Here is a 10843-nt window from a genome sequence, read left to right as displayed (position 1 = left end):
AACAGAGGAAGGAGAATTTCAGCATGACCACACCCCATTGGGTGTTGCTTTCTCTCTCTCTGGCAAGCACACATGCCCTGTAGCAATATAGGGGGGAAATGATCAGAATTAATATATGTCTCACTTTTAAATCTCTATTCCCTCCTAAATAGATCAATCAATATCTCTCTTTCTCTTTCTCTCTCTCTCCCCCCCTCCCCTACACACTCACCCTTTTTTTTTAGAGGTTTTTGCTATAGGGCGCGTGTGCTCACCAGACAGAGAGAGAGAGACAGAGAGACAGAAAGCGAGAAATCATCCCCCAGGGGGGATGGCCACGCTGCAATCCCTTCTCCTCCAGTGTCCTCTTGGGATCTTGGGCACTCACACAGGCCACCAGGTCCAGGACTATGTGGGAGTCCAGCGACCTAGCCATTATGCTAACTGCTGGTTCCCCCACACTCCCATTTTTTTTTTTTAATTTTGTAACAAGATGCTTGTACTCTTGCAAGAGAAAGTGAGAAATCACCTCCCATGGGGTATCATGCCACAATCCCATCTCCTCCTTTTCTCCTTCCTATTGTTATGGCACGTGATATTACAAAGACCGAGACCACTAAAGAAATTAAAGTTTTAGGATTCTTTATTCCTAGCCAGAGACTGCCATCCTGGCCAGGGGCCACCACTCCCCACTGGCAGCTAGCATTTTGGGACGACAGCCCCTACCCACAGTTTCGCAGAGCATTTAAGCACAAAAACCACAAGAGGATTTCCAAACTTTGGAAAGAGTCTGCAAAGGGTGGGGTGGGGGTTTTCGAAGGGAGGAAGACTTGCAGAGGGAGAAAGGGCTGCAAGGACTTCTGAGAAGGGCCTGCAAGGGTTGTAAAAACCGAAGGGGTACAAGGGGGGCATATTTTGCACACAACCCATAGTAACTTTTGCAAGCCATTTACAGAAGCAGAACAGCAACTAGCAATTTGACCCACACATTCCATTTCCTATCTAGCCAAGCCATCTTCCCATACTGTGATCCATCCCACTTTCAGGTTTTTAGGCAGGCATGTTTCTCAAGCTACCAGGTCAGAAACTCAAACACACAGTCAGTCATACAGAATATTGCCATTTCAACCACCATGCCTTGGGCTGGCCCAGACCTCAACGCAGCAAACTGCCCATGCTTCAGGATCATCTCACGGCTTTCAATTCAGCATGCCTCCATGGTCTGGCTGCTACTCCCCATTTCCTCTCTAAGCACATACCACTACTATTTCCCCCAACACCACTAAACTTGTCTGCCTCTCCTCCCGTACTCACTGAAGGAAAATCACCATGTCTTACCAATACTAATCTTTTAAAAAGCATTCTTTTTCTCTATCCTAATTCCCACTTCTCCTGCTACCTTAGGTCTAGCCATCATGTTTGCATTATGGGAACACTTTCCTAACTAGCCTGCCTGTCTATCTTACTCCTCACCAGTGCAATCTCTACAAGGCCATTCGTAATCTTTCTATATGCATTTCCAATTACATTACTCCTGGTTTCAAACATTTTAAAGACTTTGACTATCTTCAAGACAAATACAAACTTCTTAAAACTTTGTAAAACCTTTTTTGTCGTCTGGCCTCACCCAGTCTTCTTGAGCATTCTTATTTCCCTTCACACACAATATTCAAGTTCTACTAAATAACTTGTAGTCTTTCAAACTTGTCATGCTTTTTCTTGCCCCATTGATCTTAGCATTTGCTATGTACTACACTTTAAAAAGTGACTCCTTTCCCAATATTTTCATTTATCCAGTTAGCTCTTATTCATCCTTCAGATTTGAGTCTAGAGACTACTCTTCCTTCACGTTTTCTCTGACTTGCAGTCATATCCAGTACTTTTTGTATACCCTCAGCACTTTTCAAATAATAACATAATTGCATTTTTTTCTATTCCACTCTAGGCATCTTCTTTCCTGAGAGTCTTAAATTCAACAATTATACTTGTTAAATTTCCAATGCATAAAACAAGGCTTCGCATATAATAAATCCTCCAGGAAAAAAAAAAATCTAATGAATACCAAGGTACTCATCAGGTTTGATTACAAAAAAAAAAAAAAAAAAAAAAAAAAACCACAATACTGAAAATGAATCAAAATGCCTAAATATGGAATCATGTAAATAAATTCTAACACATCTATAATGTAGAAAACACTATTTTCTTTTTGAAATAAAAAAGATTCTGAAAATTTCTATAGATAAGAGCATAGAAAATGACAGCTTATGAATAAAAGCAGATAAAATCTGCATTACCAATATGAGGCCAATCTTGTGTTCAGATAGATTGATGGATAGTGGGAAAAATAGACACTATGATAACAGTATTTATATTTGACTTATGTGTAATTTTTGTTTGCATATTATATTTTCTATACATTTCTGATATCCTGTGTCAAATTGAGTAAAAAAAAATAATAGAAAGGCAAAAGGATCACAGTGAATTCAGACTTCATTTTGGACATCTATACCCAAAGAAGTCACATCGCCAGATGTGGAGCATCCTAGCTGGAGTCTCAGGACAGAGGTAATGCTTGAAGCTAGATGGGTGGTAATATTAGTGTCAGACTGACCATCAAAGGTAGGAAGGGAAATCAGGAGCCAAGGGCAAGTACAGAAAGTAGGACTTAATGAATGACTAGGAGCCTACTGAAATTTCCTAAAACAGCTCCTCATGTCATAAATCGCATTGATAATCTGGTCCAGGGATTCCAATGATTAAAAAGATAGGACTAAACAAATTAATTTCCAGTACCACGGAGAAAACTGAGCTGCTAATTAGAAACTGAAGTAAATTTACATTACCTAGATTAGATATGCATGCCCAAAATTCTAACTTTTTTAATGTGAGGATGAGGATAAGCTATCTAGACTTATTTTAATAAAACTCCACAAGCTAGAAAAAAGTAATTCCCCCAGATAAGCTTATCTACCTGAAAATGTGCACAGAAACTAAACAGGGGCTAGGGCAATAACGAAGGTATCAATTTTATGTTTAAGGAGGGTAGGAGGGCAGGGACAAAGAGGAGAAAGTGATTTTATGACTATTCTTGGATAAAGAAAATGTTCCAGTATTCTTTAGTAGTTTTCAAAATGGCATTAAATAACAAATGTTCTCTTCAAAGAGAACAATTACCTAGTAAAATTAGAGAGTGTTTTCTTACGAGGGTTGCAATTAAAAATAGAGGGCAAGAGAAACTTGCCTTAGCCATTTGCCATCACCCTAGGGTTTGTTGATCAACTTTATGCTCCATTTATGTCTCCATAAATCATTCCGTGGAATTAAAAGTGTGTGGCTGACATGAATATTGCCCACGTTGCAAATGAAAGACAAGGAGCAAGAAAAACTTTATGCAGAACCATGAGGCTATCGTACAAAAATCCTTTACAATTATTCTCTCTGCTTCCTCACAAAAGTGAGATTACTCTCTTGGTGGATGTCATGGAATTGAGGCTTTGAAATGGAGATGCCAAGCTGTAAATTACATTTCTGAATCAATTATGCCTCTATCAGAAAGGCTATAAATAACATGCAGAATTACCAGATGTGTAATTTTTTGTTACACTTGAACATTTGGCGCATTTAGAATGTCTGAGTGAGGGACTTGGGTTAATCTGTGAATTTCACGGATTCATCTGACAAGACAGCAGAAAAATGTGGGTGAGAATTAAGATGACCTTGCCTCAAGGAGACTTATCAAAACAAGGTCGACTCAGAAATATGCCTGCATTTTTCATAAAAAGAACTTAGATGGGAAATGATCATTAGAGCGCCTTGGTGTTCCATTGGCACGATTCTTGAATGAGTTCAATAAAGGACACATTTGGTTTCGGGTGGGTGACTTGAACAAAATATCATTCAATGAGAAGCCTTTCTTTGACAGCTTTACATTGATTTTATTTGTCACCTTCTTGGAAAGTCTAAGTAAGAAACTGTTGGACAGTTTATTATAACCAGTCTCAGTATCCGAAGCTTAAACATCAAACAGTGGGTACAGGCAAGGTCTGGAGTTTATCAAGCAGCCTCAGGCAGTGACCTTCCCATGAATATCACTTATTCAAGGATCTGTTCCATCGCAGAATTTTTTCTCCTGTGACAAGTTAAGCTTTTATTCCTCTTATTTGTAGGTGAGCATTTGTGTTATTAAATTTAGAAGCTGTCAGTAATAGGACTAAGAGAGAAATATGCCTCTCTATTTAAGAGAACCTAATACCTACCTTTTTTTGAAAATTGCTAGTGACATGTAGGAACTATTCTTGCTTACTATTACTAGAGGAAACTTGACTCCCTCTGCAGAGTTAGGTAAATACTGTATAATCATATCATTTTTCTTATCAGTTATGCCTTAAGTTTACTACCACTTGCAAAGCTTACTAAAATTTCCTCCCAGCACAACATAATACTATACTAGAATAAGCAAGAGTTTAGAATCAGCAGAAATCTGACCGATGAAATATATCTAAGGTCATGGTGTTAAAAATACCACAGCTAAGATTCCAATTCAGTTCATTTTCCTTATCTATAAAATGGATATAATGGTTTCTAATTTCCAATATTATTTTAAAGGTTAAATTGTATAATATTGTAAAATATTTAGCATAGTACTCTATCTATACTCATAGTATGAGATGGGGTTCTCAATACCATTTGGAGAGGGTGTTTCTTTTCTTTTTTCTTTTTTAACATGTCTCTCCCCACATTTATCTGTCCTCAAAGAGGGGTATTACATAGCAATTAAGAGTTTAAACTTTTGAGTTAGTTTGGGTTTGAATTCTAGTTCAGAGACTCACCAGCCACATGACCTCCAACAAATTATATAACTTATATCTGGCTTTATTTTCTCATCTCCTAAATGAGGATGATAATCATAACCACCTCACAGAGGTGTTATTTTCCTTACGTATCTACCATTTTCTTTCAGGAGTAACTTAGAGTCACTCAGAACACTGTCTAACACATAACAGCACACAAATACTTTTCTATTTTGAATACTTTTTAATATTGCTTGAATTGATACTCCCTCCTTGAGATGATTCATTTATGTGCCAACTTGACTAGGTCTTTGGGTGCCCCGATATTTGATCAAGCATTTCAGGGTGTGCCTGTAAGAATGTTTCTAGATGAAATTAGCATTTCAATTGATAGGTTGATTAAAGCAGATTGCCCTTCCCAATATGGTTGGATCTCATCCAGTTACTTTAAAACTTGACTAGAATAAAAAAGCTCTCTGATTATTAGACCAGGATGTTGGTCATCTCCTGCCCTCATACTAAAACTTATACCATCAGTTTTCTTGGTTCTGAAGACTTTGCATTTTGACTGGAATTACCTAACTGGCTCTTCTAGATCTCCAGCCCCAGCTGTGAATCTTAGGACTTCTCAGCCTCCATAATCATGTGAAACAAATCCTTAGAATAAACATAGATAGATCAGTCAATTTCTATCTGTGTATTCGTATATCTCCTACTGGTCCTCTGTCTCTGGAGAACCATGACTAATAAACAATTCTATATTTTTGGTTTCAAACTTTTATTTTCATGTAAACTCTACAATAGGTAAGAAACATATTTACTCCTTCTAGTTGTAAGTGGTCATCACCAAAGCTTGTTTTAATTGAATAAAAAGAAGACTAATGATTGGACCTCAGAGAATATTGTCAAATGTCAAAACTAATGCACTTATTTAAAAAAGATTAAATCAAGATAAAGTATCATGATGGGAAACACCCAAAACAAATATCATAAATGCAAGCAAAAGAAACATGGCAATAAAGAGAGATCAAAATCATATGTATGATTTTTTGGAGAGGTTTTCTCGAAGGCTTTGGAACTCATCCTATGGGGAAAAAATTCTTATGTCCTGATTTCCAGTTATCAGAAAATTAGTAACTACTCATTTTTAGGAAGTCATTAATAAATCACTGTTTATGAAGCCTTAAAATGTGGTTTTCTTTGTTCTGAAGGATAGAAACATCAGAATTCAATAGATGCTTCCTCAGCAAGTGCAAAATGACCCATGGTTTTGACCCTGAAATCTTTAAAAGAACAAACCATCTGAATGTGAATGTTGTTTATTTAAATAGTCAAGAAAGAGTTGTCATATTAGAACTTGTTAATACACTTGCCATCATAACTGATATACGAAGATGTGTCAAATTGAGAGTCAGAGTTTTTAACCAAAGACCCTGCAATATTCCATTGGGCATTTTGCATATGGTTACCCTCAGAACGAAGAATATTTTTACTATTTAGAGTAATAAGCAAGAGTAGTATCGAGTTTCTGCATTGAGGTGTAGTTGACATATTATTTCACATTACACTGATCATTTACACATCTAGAACATTTTTTATTTGTTTAAAACAATGTTTTGCTCCTGTCTTAATGACAATTTTCTGTCACCAGAAAGAAAAACTTAGAATGCATTCTTTAAAGGATATAGTCATCAAAATCAAGTCATAGAAAAAAAATTGATGGGGTCAAATCTTCTCTATGCCAATGATGAAGTGTGAGCAAATGAAAAGGAAAATTACAGGATTCTACAAGTAAAATATATGATACAAGTTCAGTACAAATCATATAAATTTGAAGCAAGAGTAGGATAGCACAAGAAAAACTGTATTATACTTGAATGTTTAATCAAATGTGGATTAGTTGACTATGAAGACAAAACAATTACTACCACAACTTGAATATATTTAAAGTCATGCCCTCTGCAGCATAAAGAATACATGTTTGTCTTTAATTTCTGAGTTAGTTTGTTTTTATTTATCTCATAAGATAAATAGTCCTAAATTAATTATAACCAGAAAATGAAGGTATTAAGCCTTCCCTGCTAGACCTATACACACCTATTTTCATTTTTTAAAGATTTATTTAATTTTATTATTATTATTTTTAAATTTTCTATAAAGTACATGAACTCACCAGAGAGAGAAAGAGAGATAGAGATAGAGGGAAAGTGAGAAAGCAAGCCACGAGATCTGGAACTCAAACTGCAGTTGGCCATGTGGGAGTCCAACTCCTTAATCAGTATGTCAACCGCTGGTCCTTGTATGCACCTGTTTTAAAAAGTTCTTTTAAAAGTTTTGGCTGTGGAACCAGCAGATGGTGTAATGGTTACGTCACTGGACTCCCACATAGTCGACCACAGTTCAAGTCCTAGACCTGGTGGCTTAAAACTCATGCCGAGTATGTGTTCATGTGTGCCCAAAATCAAGAAGAGAATGAAGGAGAAGAGATTCCAGCATGGCCATCCTCCCTGGGGAGTGATATTTCACTTTCTGTCTCTATATCAAGTACACATGCCCTATAGCAAAAAACTTTCCCAAAAAAGCTAATTTTGATCACTGACTTTGTTCTCAACATAGTTTCTTGGGAGATGGTATATACATAGAGGAAGATAGATAAGGTAGATATGTAGATTGCATATAAAACCCAGTATTAAAGTTTGAATAATAGTTTGTTCCCCAAAAGCTCATGTTTTAGAATTTTGTCTCCAATGTGATGGTGTTGAGGCCTAATGTGTGGTGACTGGATCACAGACGCACTAGTCTCATAAACTATTTAATGCTGTGTCTTGAGAAACTGAGGTCTAGCTTTCATGAGAAAGGTTATTTCTCAAGAGAGTGGGTTGTTATAAAAGAGAGAGCTGTACGCAGTAGATTTCCCTCTGTCGTTCTCTCTCTTCATGCACCCACCAACCTCTCTGCTTTTGTAGGTCATGTTGTAGCTGGCTTGATGCCAATAGTATATCTTTAGATTTTCCACGCACCAGAATCATGAGTCAAATAAATCTCCATTCTTTATAAATCATCCAGGCTCAGGAAATCTGTAAGTAACACAGTAATATAGCCATGACAGGAACATTGCATGTAACTTTGACAGAGAACAGAAGTAAAAGCCATTTGATATCTAATTCAGGCAATGAACTTTAATACTGGATCTTAAATACAATCTACATATGAAACAGTTGGTTCCCAAGAATTTTTATTTTTTTATTTATATTTTTTAGAACATCTTAAATTTTTAATCCTTTCTTTACAGGTTATCTAGACCACTTTTGATTAAGAAAACTGTAGAAAGTTAGTAACTGCCACAAGCGAACACCAGGAGGCGTGTCAATTTTCCACAGAGTCCTGCCTTGCGAGGTATCTGATGCTCTGCTCGGGGTCTCTGCTCACACTTGCTGGAATCAACTGTGGCAGATTTTAGTCCACAGGTTGCTTTTCCCCATATGTCTTTGTAAACTCTTCAGCGTTCTTACAGAATTTTTTAGGGTCCTTAGAGTATTCTTCAGCTAGGTCAACCCGGAGGGGGTGCTCAGGCTGGGGGTCGTTCACCAGTGCTATGAGGGACTGGATTACTTGGTCAGTTTTGGTGGCTGGCTTCCAGTTTTCAGCACTAATTACAGGCAGATAGACCTGCCCCTTTTCATCAATGTTTGGATGATAGATCTTTGTTTTAGATGTGATCTTCGGTGGTTTGAATGAGTACTCTGCTGGAAAGTTTATTTCGATTCTGAAGGCCCCCTTGTCATATGGAGGGTTGTCAGGAACAATAAGCCCTTGCCAAGTCAATAAATTAGCTTCATCAACCTGGATGTTATGGAAGTTTTTCATTCCACATTTGCAGATTTCGTCAAGCTCCTTCATTAGCCTCCTGCTGGCCACCATCTTGGATCTGGTGCTGCTCCCCAAGAATTTTTAAATGAATAGATGTATCTCATCAAGAACAGTAGCATTCGGTTTTAGTGTACTTCTGAATACTAGATATTAAAAAAAATTATAGCTATTCTCATTTATATATTTTAATATCTTGTTTTTAGTATTCTATTCAATACATTTTTTTCTCTAAAATATGTCTAGATGACAAATCTAATCTAAATTTGGCTGACTTATTTACACTGATAGGACCATATTATGCCTTTCAAATTTAAAAAGAATTATAATCAGGCTAGTAACAAGCTAGGAGTTTTGGTAATGATTTATTTGACAAGGTGCACTCACAAATGCCACATCACAGGCTGTTTAATATATACTTGCCCATCTATTAATTTTCTCCTAACAAAAATACTATATAAGCTCTTAAAAGAAGCACTAGCTTCTGCTTGGTCCTATTCCCCTTCTCTATATTTGGAAAAAGGCCTATCTCAACTGGCCAAACTCCAGGACAATTTAAGATGTCATAGTTGAGAAACTGGAGCTTTCAAAGGAGGGAAAAGATCAAGCATACCTATTGAATACTCTTTTCACCCATTTAGCTAATTGAAATGGGTGGAGGGACTATTGAGAGCTCCTTGGGTCATATAGTCATGCCAACTTTGGGTAAAAAAACACCAAAATTTTTATTGTTTTCCTCCATTCTTCAGATAGGCATGCTTATACTTGTATGGTAAGGGCCAGGGTATGTGGGGTATAGAAGTATAACTTGCCTAGGGACCAGCAGTTAGTGTAATGGCTATATTGCTGGACTCCCATGTAGCCGACCGCAGTTCGCGTCCCAGACCCAGTGGCTTAAAACTCACGCCGGGCGCGTGTGCATGCGTGCCCAAAATCCCAAGAGGAGAACGGAGGAGAAGGGATTGTGGTGTGGTCATCCCCCCTGGGGGGTGATTTCTCGCTTTCTGTCTCTCTGTCTCTGTCTGTCTAGTGAGCACACGTGCCCTATAAAAACCTCTCCAAAAAAGAGTATAACTTGCCTAAATAAAAGGAGTCCTCCAAGAAGACTTAACATATGTGATTTGAGCTAAATCTCCAACTAGTAACATCATATTTTTATGCCTTACCTGTATCTGAAAACTTCAAGGAAAGAAGAATATCTAGGAAGGTATATTTCTAGAGGAGTCCATCATTAATTAAACCTCCAAACGATTTCCCATCTACATGAAGCTATAGAGGACTTCAAAAGGTTTGTGGAAATGGGTCAGCAGTGGCATAGTGGCTAAGGCACTAAACACCCACATGGCTGACCACAGTTCTAGTCCCAGACCCAGCAGCTTGAGACTCATGCTGGGCACATGTGAATGCATGCACAAAATCCCAGGAGGAGAATGGAGGAGAAGGGATTGCAGCATGACCATCCACCTTGGGGGGTGATTTCTTGCTTTCTGTCTCTCTATCTCTGTCTCCCAAGTGAGCGCCTGTGCTCTATAGCAAAAATCTCTCTAAAAAAACAATTGTGAAAAAATGAAATTAAAGTACAAGTTTATTTATTCAGGGACAAAAAAAGATTTAAATCTTAAATATTAAAACTTGTATTTTTAGTATACAAGTTTCCATGAACTTTTTAAAGCTCCCTTATAGAACTCCTGGGCTTGAGTTATATTCTTTATCTTCTTTACGTATTTCTCATTTCTTATTCTGGTAGGTGACAGGAAGTAAGGTCCTGGTTATTCTGTTTATGGTAGAATTGCTCAAACAATCACAATAACACACTCTCACCCTTATACAATCTTATCACAGACTTTCTCATCCTTTGTTCATGTGGCTAAATTAGCCACACAAATCAGTTTCCAAAGCATTCAGAAACACCTACTCATAATTTCACAGGTTTTATGCAAAATATTGGCATTACGAAGGAAAATGTCAAAGATTTTCTACTGAAATAATTCGTGCAAATAACAGAATACCAACCCTGAAACTAATTCAGATAGAAATGGATTTAAGTAAACAAACATATAACAACCTAAATAAGCAGTGACCAATCGATAATTTTACTCAGCAGCTAGTGGAAAATTCAGGATTTGTGAGGGGTTTATTATTCCTTGACAAATAACTGTTCGCTGTGACTTGCATACAATATTTGAAAGAATAAACTGTCCATATTA

At 37.2% G+C, this 10843-nt stretch overlaps 1 protein-coding gene across 2 annotated transcripts; it reads right to left on the bottom strand.

Moving 5' to 3' along the window:
- Nucleotides 1–8225: 8225 nt before the first annotated feature.
- On the bottom strand, nt 8226–8690 carry LOC102490581 (ubiquitin-conjugating enzyme E2 L3). 2 transcript variants are annotated; one of them, XM_014587774.1, is made up of 2 exons: nt 8664–8690; nt 8226–8567 (listed from the first exon to the last, which is right to left on the bottom strand). In XM_014587774.1, exons 1-2 carry the CDS (start codon nt 8688–8690, stop codon nt 8226–8228), a joined length of 369 nt encoding a protein of 122 aa, XP_014443260.1. The 2 variants fall into 2 exon arrangements, with proteins under 2 accessions (XP_014443260.1, XP_014443259.1); XM_014587773.1 differs by having other exon boundaries at nt 8226–8690.
- Between the last annotated feature and the right edge of the window lie 2153 nt (nt 8691–10843).

The sequence above is a fragment of the Tupaia chinensis genome, unplaced genomic scaffold (genome assembly GCF_000334495.1).
Source record: "Tupaia chinensis unplaced genomic scaffold, TupChi_1.0 Scaffold000235_1, whole genome shotgun sequence".
Taxonomy (NCBI): domain Eukaryota; kingdom Metazoa; phylum Chordata; class Mammalia; order Scandentia; family Tupaiidae; genus Tupaia; species Tupaia belangeri.
Note: the sequence above shows the minus strand (reverse complement) of the source record. Positions and strands in the feature narration are given on the sequence as shown.